We start from the raw sequence: 19,943 nt of genomic DNA, 5'->3' as shown, positions 1-19,943 counted from the left end.
TTACATAAGTTCACGTCTGAAAGAAAACGTTAGTAAGAAATTACAAAAGTGTTTATATTATCAAAAATGTTAGCTGTGTAAATTCAGACTACATAGCAGCCACTAAGACATTTGCACCGTAGTGGAATGGAGCTCCTGAATTAAGAGTAGTTATAATGTAATGGTTTACTGCGCTTTTGTTCATGGCCACAACTCGAAGCAGACTAGGTGCAGTGCAGTGCAGTCAAACATGGCAAAGATATGAATCTTAAAATCAATTTGATCAAGTGAATAAAAGAAGGAATTATATGTAGAACCATTTACAGTTATTTTACTAGTCATATTCCCTTTAAAAAAAAAAAAAACGGAAGCTGTGCAGATCACTTAGTTGACAATCTCAACAGGGAACTTGATGCAGAATAAATCTTTCTCATTGTCGTCTCTCAGCTCCCACTCCACTACCAGCTTTATCTAGAAGTTGATAGGGAAAAGAAATAGCCAAGTGAAACTGGTGCACTTTGTATTGAAACACGAGTAAGACATAAAAAGTGAAGTGGAAGAGGTACTGCCTAGTTTCGACGGTCTCGCGGGTCAAGGCAAAAGTGGTACATGGACTAAACTTTTATAACCACAAACGACACAATATTCATCAGCATGTGTAACAGCAATAACACCATCTAAATCATTTAAAAAACCTGAATATTTAGTCAAATGAAGCTGTGACAGACGCAGCAGTCTGTAAATGCAGTCTTACCGCGGGATACTCAGACTTGACTGGAAGAGCGTTCACATAGTGATAGCTCTGCTGCTTCTGGATGGGACACTGGATTCCAGACTCACAGCCGTCCTCAATCGGGATCGGGAAAGGAACAGGAACTCCGGCGATGACACCGTGGACCACGGCTTTGCTCGTCTTGCTCGCCACAGCTACAGCCAATCATAACGAGTCAGTGATATTAACAGAAGACTTTCTAGAAAACATGAACGACTAAGAATCACTCACCACTGTTGAATGTCACATTGACACTGTATGACTGTCCTTTATGCAGCTGGCAAGGCTGAGTGGTGCAGGGGTTAATGTCCACAATAGTCACTTTACCTGAAGATGAGCCTGAAGACAATCAAGAGATAAGGATGAATTTTTAACCAGTCAAATGTTTCCTTACTGAATCCTCAAATAAATTGATTAAAACAGCAAACTTACCACAGTCGACATACTTGACTGGATCCGCACAGGTGAGTCCCATTAAGCAGAGCAAAATAACGGAACCAACTCCAAAGCCCATGTTTATTTTCCCTTTAACAGACCTTTTACAGAAAGAATATTGTTGTTTTTAATCAGAGAGGGCGCGTTTAAATCAAGTTTGTACATGTTGTTCAGTCGTGTGACCACACTGATTACTTTGTTTTCTGCACGTCAACACTACCACATAATCTTCACTTAAATTACACTCTTTTCTTGATTCAATATTAAGAAATTAGCTAAAGAAAAATGATAAATTACGAGTTACATACCTTCTGTAACACTGTGCTCCGTAGAGATTACCCGTGACTAACAGCCTAGCACTTTTTATTTCCTCATATCACGAGACTAAAAGAACGCCCATGTCTGTAATTTAAGCCCGACATTTAGCCTTACAGGACAAGTCTTTGGTAGAATCAATCGTCAGAAAACAACATATACGAATGCATTCTGATACACATTTAACTGAAAATAAATATTTAATAATTGTTTGTATTTTGTAAAACGACATAAGACAATTGTGTGCACAATTAAACCTGACAGACATAAATCGGTCTTAAAAACTAGGGTGCACGTACTAGGGTGATTGGCAGATATCTTAACAAATCATTTAAAAGAACCGTGCTCATTCGAGTGTACTATTTTTGAGTGGCAACTGCATTAGCCAATAGCACATTTCTGCCTGTTTTGAGGTGGGACTTCCTTGTTGTTTGTTATGGAAGATTTCACTAGTGGGACAAGCAATGATATCTGCGTCAAAGTCAAAAGTGATAAGCCTTGCGAGGTAAATATATTCTTTTTTCTATATAGATGACATCATTATATACATTTTAACACAATATAGTCACATAATAAGATGCCGAATTTGGAGTTTGATTTTAAACGTCAGTGAGCTTCCAAGCGTGACGTTAGCGGACTCGCCTTTGCCAGAACTAACTATTGTACTGTATGTTACACCATTTAAATGTCTTCCATCCCATTAAACCTACCAGTGGTGTTTTGCAGGGCTTCTGCTCTCCTGAATAACATCACCGGTATACAACACTTTAATCGACCCCTCCGCAACCTTTCCAAAGCTGGAGTGTTGCCTTTTAGCAGCGCCTCAACCCAGCACACGCCAGAACCTTCAGGTCCCTCTGAAGACAAAGTCCACCTTACTGAGTCATGTGTCAAGGTGAGCTGTGATGATTGTAAACATACTCACCAAGTCTTTGTGCGTTTTAATGATATTTGTTTCATTATTATTATTATACGGCGGCACGGTGGTCGAGTGGTTAGCGCACAGACCTCACAGCTAGGAGACCAGGATTGAATTCCACCCTCGGCCATTTCTGTGTGGAGTTTGCATGTTCTCTCCGTGCATGCGTGGGTTTTCTCCGGGTACTCCGGTTTCCTCCCACATTCCAAAAACATGCTGGGTTAATTGGCGACTCCAAATTGTCCATAGGAATGAATGTGAGTGTGAATGGTTGTTTGTCTATATGTGCCCTGTGATTGGCTGGCAACCAGTCCAGGGTGTACCCCGCGTCTCGCCCGAAAACAGCTGGGATAGGCTCCAGCCACGACCCTCGTGAGGAAAAAGCGGTAGAAAATGAATGAATGAATGAATGTTTCATTATTAGCAGTCAGAGGGATGGTTTATGATTCCGGAGATTGCTATAATATGCTGTAATGTTTTAACTAGCAATATAGTCCTCAATTCACTTGTATTTTGATCATTTGTATTTGGAATGACCTATTTTGAAAAGGGAAATCCAGTCACCGCCTATATTAGGGGTGTCAAGCGTGCAGCCTGCACATTGTAGAAATAAAATAAACCAAAAACAATGGGGAAAAAATAGAACAATAAGACGTAATGTAACAATAAATAGCTGACATGTTGATAATAATAACTCATACTAAACCCAAGATGTACGGCCACATTTTTTTATTTGTCCCTGGACGTTGATTGTAGTGTAATGTTTTCCATTTTCAGAGACTCGGTGAGATCATGGTGAAGGGTGAGTACTTAAGAATTCACGTGGAAGGAGGAGGTTGTTCCGGTTTCCAGTATAAGTTCTCAGTTGATGGTAACAAGAATGAGGATGACAGGTACGGTATTTTTTTTTTCACATTGGAATATTTCAGATGCTTTCTAAATGCCAACTGTCCGCATCTCTTTTGCATTCAGAGTATTTGAGGAAGGCGGCGTGGGCATCATTGTGGACCAGGATAGTTTGGAGTTTGTGAAAGGAGCCACAGTGGACTTCAGCCAAGAATTGATCCGCTCCACCTTCCAAGTACTCAGAAATCCTCAAGCTGATCACGGCTGTTCCTGCGGTAGCTCTTTCTCTGTCAAAATTTAACATTTGTGTTCTGCAGCACCTTCACAATGCCACTTGCACTACAGATATACTGGCTTCATACACGCAAAGTATGTTTATATTAATCAAACATCGGGTTTTATTTTTTTATTTAACTGATTTCATTGATGGTTATATTGTGAAGTTTTTGCTTCATGCATGTCAAGTATGTAAATAGCTCAAGTAATAGTATTTATGTGGCTGAAAATACAATTAAGTTCAATAAAAGTGTTTTTAAATTATTTTCAATGTATTTCATCATTTCAAGTACAGCATTATTGATCATTTTCCCCCATAAGGAAGGAAATAATAATCTGAAACTGAAATAAAGAGACAAAAGTAGTTAGGATTTCTTTTAATTAATAATTGAGCACCAATAGTTTGACATTGGTTAAATAAAGTTTTGTATTTGCACACATCATAACATACAGTCACAAGTGAAACCACCTGTTCATGGTTTCCTTTTATATATTTTTTTTATTATTAAAGTGGACTTTAAGAAACAGGTCACAAAAATATACAAAAAAAAATATCTACAAATGATATTTACACTGGTGTAAATCAAAATATGTAGTATATTTTTTATATTGTCGTAAAAGGAGCAAAATACTTTGCACTTTTTTTTTCCCTTTCAGATAAAACATTCCATTAACATGTCCAGTTAACACAAAACAATTAATTTACACCCTTCATATTGATGAAAGTGTGACATTTTTTGTTACACGTGATAGCAGTGCACTCTATATAAAGTGACTGAAATACTTCAGAGTGCATCGGAACATCAAGTTACGGTTAATTTTCTCTTCTGAGGGAGACAGCTTTTCTTCCATGCACACCCATTAACAAGCACTAACACAATCATGAATGGGATTAACCGGTCAACAACACCCACTAAAACTAGCAGCACCACATCACGAGCACGTAAATAAACCATCAGGGTGACACAGTGACTGGGTCGGGGTGTACAGTGCATAGTCTGCTTTGGCATGCTGACATCCAGAACATAACCGTGGATGTTACATTCAGGATGAAGGCCACAGAATTTGTAAGTAAAAAAATAGAACGTACAAATGACCACCAAAAACCTCCTCATAACACTCACATTAAGGCTAATTGAATTTGCTACATGTATATATATATATATATATATATTTTTTTTTTAAATGGCATTGTTAGTAACACAATAGGCCTTCAACTGGCAGAACTGCCAGAACAAAAGAATGCATCCCTTACATAACACACACATAAACAATGTTTTTATCCAATGTCGGTGTTATATTAATGTGAGAATCGGACTGAAAGCACGCCACCTTTGTTCACATTTCACGCTATGTGCACGCATTTAGTTTTGAGGCAGTAAATTTTGATCACGTACAGCCTAGCTCTTCCTTTAAATGCATCCTTTATGCCCCACTGGAGAGTCATGCTGGGATAGGTGACAGGCGGTGTGGCCCAGATGTGGTCCTCAGTGGGGGGCGTGGACACACCTCCACACAAAAAGGCTACAAAGGTAAACAGGAAGAGGAGGAGAAGGGACATTTTGAATGAAAAGTCATAAAAGAACTGTGATGGGATTCAAACTCATACCTTCTGTCATCTCCACCTGCGCTCACCACAAAGCGGTCTCCGTTTGTGATGCGGATGTTTGTCAAGTGAGCTGAATGACCCAAAAAGCGTTTATGTTTTGCCTAAAAAAAATGAAAAAAAAAAATCACAGTTGCAGTTTTCAAGGTTTTTGCGATATAGTTGTCATAATTCATTGTGATCCAAAACAAAAACATTATAAAACATATGCCTAAAAAAATGAAAAAAAATCACAGTTGCAGTTTTCAAGCTTTTTGCGATTTAGTTGTCATAATTCAGTATCTGATCCAAAACCAAAAACTTTATAAAACATATACAATAGCTATGACAAATACTGCAACCCATGACCAACGAAAGCTGCAGATTGCGGGTGTAATTACTTCAGTTAGTACGGTAAATTGACACCAAATGTGGTGACGTCACTCAAAATGAGCCAATGAAATTGCTTACTTCAGACTATGCAAAACAGCTAAATCGCATAAAAACAAAGGGCTACATGTCAGCGCCGCTTTATTTCTATTACTTCACTTAACCGCTAGGGGGTGCAATAATCAAAGAGTTGCTGTAAAAGTAAACTCTATAGCTACTGTGACAAAAAAATATAAAATAAGAGGTGGTCCAATCATACTTACAAACTTGTCCGGACACGGGAAGTCAAACAGCTTTACCATTCCAAAGTCATCACCTGTGACCACATTCAGGCCCGAGTGAGACACGCAGGCACAGGTGACATCTGCTTTGTCGGTGTTACGGGACCAGATGCCAACCACTTCATCCCCAAGGACGCTACACATCGTAAACAGGGGATCAGTCAAACGCAGGCATGAATAAAAAAACACAATGGAAGTGCTTCTCATCTGACCTGGTCCAGGTGGCCCAGGTGATCCTGTCAATGTGGGACTGCTCTGTGACCTGCTTCCCTGATGGCACCTCGTACACCAGACGCTTGTAAGCACCGGTGGATACCTGATTCAAAGCCAAAAGGAGAATTGACGTGTGTGTGTGTTTGTGTGAGGGGTGAGGCCTTAATGTAGCGCTGTGGTGTCCCGCTGTACCTGAATGTACATGCTGTCTGCAGAGAAGTCCATCTGCATGACAAAGCTGGGGATGTCCCGACAGGAGTTGATGCGGTTCAGCTGCGGGCCGAGCGTAAGGTCGTAGAAGTCGACAGCGCTCTCGGTGGAGCCGACGGCCAAGAAGCGGGAATTTGGGCTGAACCTGGTACACAAATATGGCGGATCTGTCAGTGTGCCAAATAGCATTATATGCTAATATCGTATAGCTAGTAGTACTTGCTGATGAAATAAACTCACATAGGAGCCCATTTATGTCAAATATTTCATAGAAGACAAAGCACTTGTCCCATATATCGCTTTGAACCAGTTTAAGAAAATGTTGTGGGTTTTTTTTTTTAAATACCACCCTCACCTAATATCCTGGATAGACGAGCGCCGGTCTCTTTTCTTGCCCCAGATTTTGAGAGAAGCAACCAGCAGGATGATGAACTCTCCATTCTTCATGCCAATGGCCACCATGTCTCCTTCAGGACTGTAGTTTATGGTGCGTGCCGGGTGACCCAAGTTCACCTTATTCAGCATCTTCTGTTGACCCACAAGCCCATGCATAGTTGTATTACATCATCATCATCATCATCATCTGTGATCTGTGATCCGAAAAGGCTCCTCTTTGGCTCCAAATTTTGTTTATTTACTTGGTAAAAATTTGGATAAAAATGACACACGGTTCGACTGTATAGAGCAGGGGTTTCAAACACGCGGACACTAGTTTGAGGCCCCCGCCTTGATATGAAAGTTTAATGTTAGTTTGATATGGATGCTGTATGGTATCATGTACCCAGAAAAAATGATTACGTTTGATTAATGTTCATGTTAAAGGTTAAATAACTGTTAATAGTTATCCTCCCTATCCGTGTGGAAGTGGTAAGTTTTTGGCTATTTAAGTTTAGAGGAAATAACTTGAAGGCTACCGTTTAGGTCGCTATCTCTCTAGTTTGCGAGTTAGCATGTGTCTCAAGACCCTGCAGTTGCGCAATATGTTGTAAATAAAAAGAGTATAAATGTGACTAGAGTCGTGTTTTGTCATGTCTACAGGGCTCTAATAATGCTTTGTTCATTTTAATCTGAAAAAAATAATTTGTCTACCCACCAACTATATGTGGTTTCTTAAGTTTTTATTATTTGCCGTTTTATTATTATTATTATATTTATTTATTACTGATTGATTGATTTTCTTTATTCTTGATTTGTTTATTTATTTTTCATCTTATTTTGTGCAGAAAAATAAAAATTAAGATATTTGAGAACAGTTTTTTCAGAGCTTTTATTGTAGAAAATCGGAACCAAAGCACTGAAAAAGTTTGTATATTTTTCTGTTTTTAATAAATGCGTTTTTTTTTTCGGCCCAGTCTCACCCAGACCCTAGCTTCAGTGGCCCCCAGGTAAATTGAGTTTGAGACCCCTGGTATAGATAATAGACAACACATACCAAAACAATGAACTTCTTTGATGGCGGTAATGATGTCAAGAGGTCTGAGTGACAGGACTAACCTTCTCCGGAATGTCCCAAAGTCGAACTGTCCCGTCCTCTGCAGCAGACAGAAAGACATCTCTGGTTGGATGTGTACCCAAACCCCAAATGGGCCCGTCCATGTGTCCATTGACCAAGATGTTGCATGCTGCATTCTTCTCCCCTACTTCAATAATTTCTGCATTCCTGGTTCCCACAAGGATTTTACCCTGAAGCAGCAAAGCATGAAATCAGATGAAATAGAATTGCTTTGTGTTTTAAGTGAAGAGTCATATTTTCATGGCTACCTTTCCTCTGCATACGGAACGCACGCAGTCTATGACCTGTCCGGTTTCTAACCGAAAGGCTCTGCAGCGTTTTAACTCCTGATCCCAGAGCTTGAGAGCGCCACCTTCCTTTGATCTGCACAGACAAACAGGAAGTGCAAATTCCTCCTCTGCATCATCATCCTCACTTGGTGAATCCATGAACTTACGGTCTCTCCTTGCCTCCGGTGACAATGAGGCCATCTCTCAGTGTGGTGTACATGGTGAACACGGGGCCCGTGTGGGCTTTGGCCACTATCCTGACTAGAATGTGATCTTTCCACACACATACATCTCCACTTATGGTACCTGTAAATGTCAAGTTATTCTGAAAAGAAAACAAATCTGCACTAATCTAGTGGTCCAACAAGGCAGAGCAACATTTCAGCAACAATTCATTACATTCATTAAAAATATAGCAACGTATATAGCAGCATTTTTAGCATTATGATCGATAGATAGATAGATAGATAGATAGATAGATAGATAGATAGATAGATAGATAGATAGATAGATAGATAGATAGATAGATAGATAGATAGATAGATAGATAGATAGATAGATAGATAGATAGATAGATAGAGATAGAGAGATAGAGAGATAGATACGTAGATAGATAGAGATAGAGATAGAGATAGAGATAGAGATAGAGATAGAGATAGAGATAGAGATAGAGATAGATATAGATTTCCTTTATTGCCACTGCACAATAACAATATATACATATAATAGCAATATAATATATATATATAATATATATGCACATATATAATAATATATGCACAATATGCACAACAAATGCCAACAAAATGTCGTTGCCTGGCTCCCGTACAATAATCAATAATAATAATAATGTGGAGAATAAATAGATGACATCAAATATGAACAACAATGTACTGCTTAAACAGTAAATGGCAATTTCAATAATTTTGGATAAATAATAAAACAGTGTTTGGAGAAACAGCAAGCTGTCTTCATGCTGAAGATGAATATGATATGATGATCTGAAGCTTACTTACCGCCCCAAATGCCACAGATAGCATGGTCTGCATACGGGCGTCCTCTATGGAGCTCAGCACTCCTTTTTTACTGAGCACAGCTCGGCCCGCCAACGTCCAGAAGCGGACATGCCTGATCCCCACTGAGACAAAGTGAGTGTCTGAGTCTGGACGGAATTCAGCCACAAAAATCCTCTGAGTGTGACCGATCCGGCTGGCTACTTTGGCACCTGAGAGTCAAAGCCCGGGGACATTAAGGTGAACTGAGGTCTTTTGAATATAATAGAGACCGCCAATGTGGTATCAGATTGTACCTTCCTGCCACTTCCAGATGGTGACGGTGTGCTCCGAGTCCAGGCCCACGGACAGAAGGAGCTTCCCCGTGGCGCTGAAGCTCACAGAGCAGACCCCACCCGAGTGGAAACAGCGCAGCACTGATAGCGTTTGCTTGGTCATGGCATCCCACACGTGAATAGATGGAGATGTGGCTGAGGGAGACAGAATGAAGGGTTATCACATGGTTTGACTGATATCAGGCCAGGTATCATGCCCCCAAGTGTCAGTATCAGCCCTCAAGCTTCAGTCTCGGGGTGATACTGGCACGCGGGGTGATCATGTGATGATCTTATTATCACATACTACAGTATTAATTGTCCCTGTACCCTAGAAACCGCCCATGAATGATACGGGAAAAGGCCGAAATGATACTGTGTCAAAGCCCAGGGCAGTGATACTGATAAAATATAGAGTTTAACCATGTCCAGTATCAGCCCCCATAGCTGTCCACTCAGAGCGAGCTGCTCTGGTATCGTGCCTGTGAAACAACCAATCAGAGAACAGCTCACGAGTGCTTAGTGCCTAGTGCTTCTCCAGTCACCAAAAAACCCAAACTTGATTAATGGAACTTTAATTGTCAGACATTGATAAGATAAGACTGTTGATAAAATATTATTGTTGAAATATTTTTGCAATTGTTGTGTTTACACTGTAATAAACTGAACATTTTCTGGAAACAAAATGGTCTTTTGATTAAATAATATGTGATAATAAGCTCATGATTACATAGTATGTGATAAGGTACTGTAGTATGTGATGATTATAGGTTATCACATGGTTTGTCTGGTATCAGGCCCAGTATCATGCCCCCGCATGCTAGTATCAGCCCTGATATCAGACAAACCATGTGATAACCTATAATTATCACATGGTTTGTCTGATATCAGGCCTCGACCTTCGGTCTCGGGCTCATACTGATAAAATCAGCCCAGTATCATGCCCCCGCTTGCCAGTATGAGCCCCCGACCTTTGGTCTCGGGCTGATACTGACACTTGGGGGCATGATACCTGGCCTGATACCAGACAAACCATGTGATGTCTGTGATCACATACTATTTAATCATGAGCTTATTATCACGTACTAAAGACCATTTTGTTTCCAGAAAATGTTCAGTTTATTACATCTAAACAGTGTAAACACAATAATTGCAAAAAATATTTTATACAATAATATTTTATCAACAGTCTTATCTTATCAATGTCTGACAATTAAAGTTCCATTAATCAAGTTTGGGTTTTTTGGTGACTGGAGAAGCACTAGGCACTAAGCACTCGTGTGCTGTTCTCTGATTGGTTGTTTCACAGGCACGATACCAGAGCAGCTCGCTCTGAGTGGACAGCTACGGGGGCTGATACTGGACATGGTTAAACTCTATATTTTATCTGTATCACTGCCCTGGGCTTTGACACAGTATCATTTCGGCCTTTTCCCGTATCATTCATGGGCGGTTTCTAGGGTACAGGGACAATTAATACTGTAGTATGTGATAATGTATGAGAACCCTTCATGTGGGTTTCCTTCTTTTAAACACTTTCTTACCTGACATGTCACCAGCGTCACCTAAAAAAAAAGGATGGAAAATAAATATTCAGATCACGTGTACTGCATGCAGATGCAGACGAGAGAGGTCAACGTCTCCCAAACATACCTACTTGGCCAGTTGCCACCACGTTGGGGAATTTGGGATGTTGGTTGATTGTCAGGCACAGAATGTCATCGCTGTGTTCAACGTAGAAACTTTGGCAAGCTGCAGGAAAACGCAGACAGGCCACAATCGTCAACCGGTGTCTTTTTAAAAACACTGCATGTGCCGTACGTCGAAACCTACATGTGGTCAAGTTGAGCACGATGCCAACCGAGGCTGTGTGGTAGATGATGTCGGCCCCCTCGTTCAGGTAGTGCACGTTATTGCGGCAGTCATTGCCACGGTAACCGAAAACCAGCTCCAATACCAGGTCCTGTTAGAGAGAGAGAGTCAACGAAGGCTGTCAGAAAGTCAGAAAGGTCGTCGTCATGACAACAAAGAGGTCCAGCACTAGCTCTCATTCAATTAGAGCATCGCCAGAGAGGTTGTCTGAACAGCGCATAAATCTTCACATGAAAGCAGATTAGATGTTCTTTTTTTTTTTTTACAGTACAATACAGGTGCATCATAATAAATTAGAAAGATATTCAGATTTAATGACATGCACCTGTATCGAATATGGAACGGTCTGTTTATTGTTTATTTTGACAATAATAAGGTTAGACTTACATCTATGGGTCTCTTCTTTTTCCCCACATTGTTGGTCTGCAGCTTCTCAGGCTGTGGTAGGGCTCTGCTGACAGGAGGCCTGCGAACAGACCCGCTGCTGATGAAGGCGTTGATGCACTTATAAGTGTCTATTTTACTTACATTAGTGACTTAAATTACTGTGAAAAGAAGAATGAGGACTTTCCGGAAAATTATGCAACTAGTAGCAACTATTTGACACTCAACATAGTACTGTAATTAGTAAATATAAACAAATAGCTAAAGTAATCATAGCATTAAAGTCTTATTGACTATATCTCCATATACGTAGATCCAGTAGCTGGATAATGAATACATAAAATAATAATAAAGAGCTTACCTTGACCCTCTGTATGGCAGCAATAGCAAAAAAAAAAACAAAACAAAACAAGAATTACTTAAAAGCTTTCTTACAGTGTTCACCGGTGCTCACTTGGAAATGCACTTCAACACAACACCTCAGCCGCTGAGGACATAAAATAGAGAAGTCAGCACCATGCTGTCGCCATGACAACCCAAGTCCATTTCAAGGACATCTGCTGCCTTGTGGAGGCTGCTCTTCTGTCTCCATAGTCTATACACTCAGCTGAAATAACAACACCACTTCGATACATTTCTGTTATTTCTAGAGCTTAATTCATTTTCTACCGCTTTTTCCTCACGAGGTGCTGGAGCCTATCCCAGTTGTCTTGGGGCGAGAGGCGGGGGTACACCCTGGATTGGTGGCCAGCCAATCACAGGGCACATATAGACAAACAACCATTCACACTCACATTCATACCTATGGACAATTTGGAGTCGCCAATTAACCTAGCATGTTTTTGGAATGTGGGAGGAAACCGGAGTACCCAGAGAAAACCCACGTATGCACAGGGAGAACATGTAAACTCCAAACAGAGATGGCCGAGGGTGGAATTGAACCCTGGTCCCTAGCTGTGAGGTCTGCGCGCTAACCACTCGACCACCGTGCAGCCCCTCAATGGTTATTCAGCTACACAAAAAATAAACATGAACAGAAAAGGTGTCCAGTGTTTATGTAACATAAACAGTTTTTTCATTTATAATTCGCTCAGGAGTATAAGTGGCAGGAACAGCCAACCTATTAAAAAAAAGTGCGACATATAGTCCGGAAAATACGGTATATTACTCGTCTATTTGGAGGAGTCTGATTCGACTATGAATTGTGGCACCAAATCATATGAAAATAGGTACCAAAAATGAACATGCACGGGGAGAACATGTAAACTCCACACAGAGATGGCCTAGGGTGGAATTGAACCCTGGTGTCCTAGCTGTGAGGTCTGCGCGCTAACCACTAGACCGCCGTGCCACCCCTAAACTGACAATGTAAATTATTCAATTAATACTATGTATGGCTGGATGAATACAAGAAAAATATGCAGTATTTGTAGTAGTATTCAGCATATTTCTTTTGGAAGTCTAAACATTAATCTTAATACATAACAATACAATATATGGGCACATGTAGAATATTTTCCATACACATAGAAAAGCAAAAATGAATGTGAAAACACCACAATGTTGGACTTGTATATTCCTGTGTTACCAATACCGGGATGCAAAGCCACAAACATGAAGTATCTTACCTGACGACACCCTGTCTTCAGACGGAATAAAAGAATCAAGCAGGACAATGAGAGAATGCAGCCATGACAGGAAAGAAGAAGAGCAGAAAAGGTGCAAGTTATTTTAAAAAGGCAGGAATTATAGATGAAAATAGAAAAGATGTCGATTAAAGAGGTCTAGAAGTCCTATTTTCACGTTTTCAAGAGCTTTAAGGAGGAATACCTCTCGTCCACAGAAGGCTCTTTCAGCTGAAGGTGAGGTTTCACACCAGTCATGGGGCGCATGTTGGTGGATAAGGCTTTGATGGTGTAGTTGATCTCATTCTCCTTTGTCACATCGCTGTCATAACCTGATGACGAAAACAACACGGTTAGAACAGCAGGTGCATTTTGGACATTCAGTTGCTCCGAGATCCCGCTCTCACACCTCCATCATCCTCGCTCTCAATGTCTGATTCCTCGCTGTCACACTGTCTGAGTTCCCGATGGGTCTCGGGCTCATGAGCCCAGATCATGAGGCATGTGTCTCTGCCGCCAGCCGTCACTAAGAGGCTGTCTTCGTGGGTCCACCGCACATTGGTAACATGAGTACTGTGGGCCACGTAGCGTTTGAACTTTGCAAACTTCCCCTAGGAGTGAAGAATAACATAATTAAACTACTGAAAGTCTCATCTTGACCACGGTGTCCTACCTTGACTGGATATCTGAAGAGCTTGATGTATCCTAAATCGTCTCCAGCAGCAAGCACTTTTTTGTCATTACTAAGGCAAGCAGAGGTCACCTCTGTGACCTCACTGATCACAGGCCAGACCCCCTCAACAGACGTCCCGAGGACGCACGTCCACGTACTCCAGTCGATCTTCTCCACCTAACCCAAGCATATTAGTGGACAACTTTATTAGTGGACGACTTTATGTCACACTTTATAAAGCAAAACATTCATTCATTCATTTGGGTGCTGGAGCCTATCCCAGCCTGTCCCTTCGGGCGAGAGGCGGGGTCAAATTGGATGCAGCACATATGCTGGCAGGTCTGCAATACTATTGGAAGTCAAACAACCATTCACACTCACATTCATACATTCATTCATTCATTTTCTACCGCTTTTTCCTCACGAGGGTCGCGGGGGTGCTGGAGCCTATCCTAGCTTATCCCTTCAGGCGAGAGGCGGGGTCAAATTGGATGCTGAGCACATACAGTACATGCTGGCAGGTCTGCAATACTATTGGAAGTCAAACAACCATTCACACTCACATTCATACATTCATACATTCATTCATTCATTTTATCTACCGCTTTTTCCTCGCAAGGGTCACAGGGGGTGCTGGAGCCTATCGCAGCTGTCTTTGGGCAAAAGGCGGGGTACACACTGGACTGGTCGCCAGCCAATCACAGGGCACATATAGACAAACAACCATTCACACTCACATTCATACCTATGGACAATTCGGAGTCGCTAATTAACCTAGCATGTTTTTGGAATGTGGGAGGAAACCGGAGTCCCCGGAGAGAAAACCCACGCATGCACTGTGAGGTCTGCGCTCTAAGCACTCGACCGCCGTGCAGCCCAATTTTACTGCCCAAAACAAGTAAATACAAATGAAGTGTTTTGGATCATTTTCTGACAATATTTGAAAAAATACAAATGTTCTCAACCCAGAAAGCAAAATCATTATTACCACTTTTGGCTCACTAATGTTCTACAGTCAGTGTTCTACAGTCAGAAACTGATACTCAACTTTCTTGTTAGAAAGCCAATATTTTACATTGCATTGTAAGTTCAGCTTAGAGTGCTGTGTTAGTTCTCAGGCAGCATTCAAGATTACACTCTGTTACTTAGTATACAGAAAACGCATTGATATTAATTTCATAAACATTGTGACTGTTAGAAAGCCCATAATTTACATTGCATCGTATGTTCGGCTTAGAGTGTCGTTTGTCCTACGGTGTTCAGCGGTCAGTAAACGCACCACAATGCGGGACGTTTTTTCGGTTGAACAATATATAGATCTCTGAGCCTTATTGCGCCTCATACATCATATCACCAGGTTGATGCTGTGCGTGAATGCATAAAGGTGAGGTTTTTTTTGGCTTATTGTGGGAGCTGTGGAGTAGTTTGGGCACCCTTTTCACAAACTTAGGCTCCCTTTTCATCGGTGCTAATATCAGTATTTAAGCTAACTATGACTAAGGGTTATTCTAGTGAGTGTCATGTTTGCTTGGTTTCTTTGTTGAATTTCAGTGTGTAGGGTGCATTTAGCTCATCATTATACTTGTGTAATATGAGTTACATTACGTTACTTATCATTTATTTGTCTTTGTATGTATGTCTCATCAGTACCACATCATAACCTAAATAAAATCACCAAAAGAGGACAACATTCTGTTGTTTCTGGTTTCTCTTAATCCTGCTTACCTCTGTAGCAGGGATGGTCTGCCTCTTCCCACGAGGAGCCTCGAAGAAAAACTGCTCTTTGGCACTGGTATTGACTTGGACTAGTTTTCCTGTGAATGGCAGAGCCCATGGGGTTATTTGGTTATTTATGATTAATTGAAAAATACTAACTATGATGGGTCTACCTCTCCTGTCCCAATCCAAATGGGTGATGGAGTTGAGGCATCCTTTGCACACGCCGACGCGTTTGCTGCTCATTACATTGTAAATATCCACAAAAGTATCACCTGATGCCACTGCGAGGTACTTGCCGGAACCTGAGTAGGGACAAGATGGCGTCACTTAATGGTTTCGCAATTCCTCTCTCGACTTTTCAGTCCTACGGAAATCAACATGACTGCCATAACCAGGAAGAAGTGAAGATTTTCACACGTTTGGATAGAAGTCATATGCAGAGATTATGTTTACATCTGACATATCTTAAAAAAGTTTGATTAAATGTTGTTACTAAAGTTTCTGTTTGGACATTAAAACTGTTGTAGCTGTTTAACTGCGATGAAAAAAAACACTAGGATGAGTGATGCTGGGAACACAGAGGTAGGTTGGATTGCAAGGTTTCTAGCGTGCATAAAACGGTTGTAATCCTTCCATGTTATGTGTAATATAATTCACAGTAGTGATGCCATAGTCTGTTCTGGATGACCTGTTCCTGTGAGATTTTAATTTTACGGGTTAAATTGGTTAAAACTTGGGGTGTCTCGAGATCTCACAACCCTAATTATATGACAATGTAGGCAAAGAAGTACAAACCTGGAGAAAATTTGATGTCTGTGATGATGTCCTTGCGGTGGTGGAAGGACACCAGGTCCTCCAGGGTGTCTGCGTTGACAATGAGAAAGCTGCCGTCGTTCAGACCGACTGCCAAGGCTTTGCCATCAGGGGAGAAGCAGCAGCAGCGGCCACCTGTGGATGACAAGTTGCTTCCTAATGACCTGGGACCGATGCAGGGAGGAAATACTGTAGAGTACAGTCTTCTGGTAGAGACCCACCTTTCCTGAGCTTGCGCACAGCCAGCATGCAGTGGCTGGGGGAGAGGTCCCATATGCGCAGGGTTCTGTCATCACTGACGGTGGCACAAAGAGGGAGATGGGGATGGGTGGCCAGGCCCCAGACTTCGCCTTCCATGTGACCCTGCATCACCATCCATAGCACATTTAGTATTCTTAGATGGACAGTGTAGTCCGGTGTGAAGTTCTCTATGTATACATTTTTCGAGAATGATCTACTTCCTGTGCAACAAATGCTTAGTAACTCGATTGGCCCATCTGTGAAAATATAGTAGTAATGGTAAACACTGAAAAAAGACCATCAATACCACCAACAGTTTAAAGAAAAGGGAGCCTTGCTAGGAGCTTCGCTTAGCTAAACCAACAACTGTGCCTCCAGGAACAACAATTTATTGTTTTTACGGGCATTTCCTTGTCTTATATCAGCGTAAAACAGTGGGTTATAGATTTGCATGTGTTCGCTCAAAGACTGAGAAATCCATAACACATCAATTAGCAGTGAACACACTAATTAACAATTAATTGTACCTGGACAAGCAGCGTAATAGGGCCACTCTTGTCCACCTCCAGGATCTCTCCATTCTTGGTTCCTACTAAAATATGACCATGGCCAAGAGATATGGCACGTATGGATGGGTTGTCCTCCAAAAGCAAGCCTGCAGAGTTGAGAAAATAAAAGAGGTTATTTCTGCTTCAACCAGGATGGATGAGGTTTGTCTTTCAGCGAGAGTTATTGAACGGGCTCAGTGATAAATGCATAATATATCCGCCGCTAGATGACTACATTACCCTTAGAGCCCGGAGCTAGGACTGCCCTCTTGATGGCATAGGTCTTGAGGCATCTTTCAAATGTGTCATCCCAGAGCGCGACTATACCATCCTTGCCTCCGGTCACAAATCCCTACAGTGACAGCATAACGTCCTATTTAAAGCTGAATGAACATGTCACCGGAAGACATACAATTCATTTGGTAAGATACAATAACGTCCATTATGATATCACATCTTTTATATTTGTGTTCCAAAGATCTTCCATTACCTTTTCAAGCGCATGCATACTAAAAACCGGACCGTCATGGGCTTTGACAGTCTTCATCAGGAACATGTCTCTCCAGATGCAAATATCACCGGTACACGTTCCCGAGAACACCATCTCCTCCGACCAACCGTAGACAGCACACATCATAGTCTCCGTCTTCCCCATGTTCCCCTTGCGTCCAATTAGTCCACCACCTGCCAAAGTGGATGCAATGTAAGATACCTGACAGCCGAGCCGGACTTCAGCTTGTTAGTGTGCCTGCTTGTCGAGCGTGTCGTACCAGCTTTATGCCAAAACTTCATATGCTTCACACCGGCAGTGATGAGCTTGTCAGGCAGGTAAGGATTTATTTTCACCACAAACACCTTGTCTTTGCTTCCACTGAAAAACACAACGATATTTATTATTGATGAAACCAACTGGATCTGCTTCAAATCCTACATTATACAAAAGGTCTTCTTTCTTTAAATATACATTTATATAATATACATTTTGAATGAACCTAGGTAGCCGTTACGCACTAGTGTTTGTTGTTCAGTTTAGAGTATTTATGAATGCACCTCACGGTAGTGTGGAAGTGTTGTTCCGAGGAGAGATGTGTGTGCAAGAGAAAGTAAAAACAGCATCAGACCGTGTACACTTCACTTGCTTCAGTCGTCACAACAGAAAAGTGTCTTTTCATAATATGGATGCATTAATTACACACAATTTTTTTTTGCATTTGTCATTTTACTCATTTTAGGATCATGCAAAAATGATAAATTCATTCATTCATTCATTTTCTACCGCTTTTCCTCACAAGGGTCGCGGGAGGTGCTGGAGCCTATCCCAGCTGTCTTCGGGCAAGAGGTGGGGTACACCCTGGACTGGTCGCCAGCCAATCACAGGGCAAAATGCTAAATTGATATTTCAAATTCATTCGTATTTCAGTCGTGACAAATCTACATACCAAATCTTGAAAATAACTATTTGAGCAAGACTGCTAATAAATGCAAATATGTAGAGGTAGCATATTTTTATGTAATTGTACAGTATTGTATTAAGGCGCTAATAGGAGCTAAGACAATCATAAATATTTCATATTACCACTTAAAATTTGGCTTTTCATTACAGGCTGATTTTTGTCGGCCATTTGTTATGATATACTTTTGTGGCACATGGTCTCCTTGTCAAAATAAAATGTGACAGTATCATGCTCTCAAGCAGACGAGCACTGAAAGTAATTCTCATTCATTATGGATACAGTCGGAGCCTTGGGGCACACTCCTGCTCTAACTATTCAAACCTTTGGAAGGCTTAAGTGTCGCAATGGAGCAGCCTCTTAATCTAAAAGGCAATTCCCCATTCTTCCCTCTCCTTACCATGAATCATACTGTCAGCCCTACACTGCAAAGTGGCTTCAATTTAATCCTCATTTATTAGTCCATATTTAAAGAGAGAAGTTCCAATGATCCTAAGAATTAACACAAAGGTCTGTCAAAGATCTCTCGGTTTCTGGATGGGAGAGCTTCAGTGCACTCACCACATGGCAGAGAGCTTTTCCCCTTTTCTCCAGTCCCACAGCACGATGGTGTGATTGTCATCCAGGCCCACCGAGGCCAGACGCTTTCCATCCGCTGTGGAGAGGAAATCAAACCTTTTTCATTGGCTTCATGTACGTATGGTGATGGACTGATACACAGGACATACTTTGTTGTCTTGGCCCAATTTCAGGAGGCTCTAGCTTGACGTTGGCTACTTACGACATAAATCCCATGTTATATTTCATTCATTCATTTTCTACCGCTTATCCTCACGAGGGTTGCGGCGGGTGCTGGAGCCTATCCCAGCTGTCTTCGGGCGAGAGGCGGGGTACACCCTGGACTGGTCGCCAGCCAATCACAAGGCACAAATAGACAAACAACCATTCACACTCACATTCATACCTATGGAGTCTATTTATTTATCTGTATTGTAGACTAACTCAAAACCGAAAAAAATGCAACAAAATGGAGGGCAGTGAAGTATACAAGCGTATTAAAGAGTCAAATTGGATGCTGAGCACATACAGTACATGCTGGCAGGTCTGCAATAGTATTGGAAGTCAAACAACCATTCACACTCACATTCATTCATTCATTCATTCATTCGTTTTCTACCGCTTTTTCCTCATGAGGGTCGCGGGGGGTGCCAGAGCCTATCCCAGCTATCTTTGGGCAAAAGGCAGGGTACACTCTGGACTGGTGGCCAGCCAATCACAGGGCACATAT

At 41.4% G+C, this 19,943-nt stretch overlaps 3 protein-coding genes across 8 annotated transcripts in view; 1 reads left to right on the top strand and 2 right to left on the bottom strand.

Moving 5' to 3' along the window:
• Nucleotides 1-294: 294 nt before the first annotated feature.
• Nucleotides 295-2,267, bottom strand: LOC131139989 (NPC intracellular cholesterol transporter 2-like). 2 transcript variants are annotated; one of them, XM_058089996.2, is made up of 5 exons: nt 2,212-2,267; nt 1,184-1,287; nt 983-1,090; nt 734-906; nt 295-450 (listed from the first exon to the last, which is right to left on the bottom strand). In XM_058089996.2, the coding sequence occupies exons 2-5, from the start codon at nt 1,263-1,265 to the stop codon at nt 364-366; spliced, it is 450 nt and encodes a 149-aa protein (XP_057945979.1). In that variant the 5' UTR covers nt 1,266-1,287; nt 2,212-2,267; the 3' UTR covers nt 295-363. The 2 variants fall into 2 exon arrangements, with proteins under 2 accessions (XP_057945979.1, XP_057945978.1); XM_058089995.2 differs by lacking the exon at nt 2,212-2,267 and adding an exon at nt 1,495-1,643.
• Nucleotides 1,915-3,806, top strand: isca2 (iron-sulfur cluster assembly 2). Its single transcript, XM_058089994.2, has 4 exons — nt 1,915-2,006; nt 2,228-2,396; nt 3,198-3,313; nt 3,393-3,806. The coding sequence occupies exons 1-4, from the start codon at nt 1,966-1,968 to the stop codon at nt 3,565-3,567; spliced, it is 501 nt and encodes a 166-aa protein (XP_057945977.2). The 5' UTR covers nt 1,915-1,965; the 3' UTR covers nt 3,568-3,806.
• A 106-nt stretch (nt 3,807-3,912) lies between these two features.
• eml5 (EMAP like 5) overlaps nt 3,913-19,943 on the bottom strand; it is a 43,838-nt gene continuing 27,807 nt past the window's right edge. For 3 of the 5 annotated variants that reach the window (XM_058090512.2, XM_058090513.2, XM_058090514.2), the window contains 29 exons: nt 19,217-19,310; nt 17,975-18,075; nt 17,695-17,888; nt 17,445-17,556; nt 17,184-17,311; nt 16,638-16,779; nt 16,399-16,551; nt 15,774-15,905; nt 15,610-15,698; nt 13,885-14,061; nt 13,621-13,822; nt 13,417-13,543; nt 13,215-13,229; nt 11,948-11,956; nt 11,590-11,668; nt 11,164-11,293; nt 10,984-11,082; nt 10,875-10,895; nt 9,313-9,486; nt 9,020-9,228; nt 8,171-8,328; nt 7,983-8,097; nt 7,716-7,904; nt 6,577-6,749; nt 6,204-6,366; nt 6,011-6,114; nt 5,781-5,934; nt 5,152-5,252; nt 3,913-5,066 (listed from right to left, as the gene is read on the bottom strand). In XM_058090512.2, the coding sequence (XP_057946495.2) occupies nt 5,030-5,066; nt 5,152-5,252; nt 5,781-5,934; nt 6,011-6,114; nt 6,204-6,366; nt 6,577-6,749; nt 7,716-7,904; nt 7,983-8,097; nt 8,171-8,328; nt 9,020-9,228; nt 9,313-9,486; nt 10,875-10,895; nt 10,984-11,082; nt 11,164-11,293; nt 11,590-11,668; nt 11,948-11,956; nt 13,215-13,229; nt 13,417-13,543; nt 13,621-13,822; nt 13,885-14,061; nt 15,610-15,698; nt 15,774-15,905; nt 16,399-16,551; nt 16,638-16,779; nt 17,184-17,311; nt 17,445-17,556; nt 17,695-17,888; nt 17,975-18,075; nt 19,217-19,310 (3,581 nt within the window). In that variant the 3' untranslated portion in view covers nt 3,913-5,029. The remainder of the gene's footprint in view (nt 5,067-5,151; nt 5,253-5,780; nt 5,935-6,010; nt 6,115-6,203; nt 6,367-6,576; nt 6,750-7,715; nt 7,905-7,982; nt 8,098-8,170; nt 8,329-9,019; nt 9,229-9,312; nt 9,487-10,874; nt 10,896-10,983; nt 11,083-11,163; nt 11,294-11,589; nt 11,669-11,947; nt 11,957-13,214; nt 13,230-13,416; nt 13,544-13,620; nt 13,823-13,884; nt 14,062-15,609; nt 15,699-15,773; nt 15,906-16,398; nt 16,552-16,637; nt 16,780-17,183; nt 17,312-17,444; nt 17,557-17,694; nt 17,889-17,974; nt 18,076-19,216; nt 19,311-19,943) is intronic. The other 2 variants (XM_058090515.2, XM_058090516.2) reach the window with 1 other exon arrangement.

Source organism: Doryrhamphus excisus, linkage group LG14 (assembly GCF_037039965.1).
Source record: "Doryrhamphus excisus strain RoL-2023G ecotype Guam linkage group LG14, RoL_Dexc_Guam_v1.1, whole genome shotgun sequence".
NCBI classification, from domain to species: domain Eukaryota; kingdom Metazoa; phylum Chordata; class Actinopteri; order Syngnathiformes; family Syngnathidae; genus Doryrhamphus; species Doryrhamphus excisus.
The sequence above is the reverse complement of the archived record's forward strand: the minus strand, read 5'-3'. Positions and strand labels throughout refer to the sequence as shown.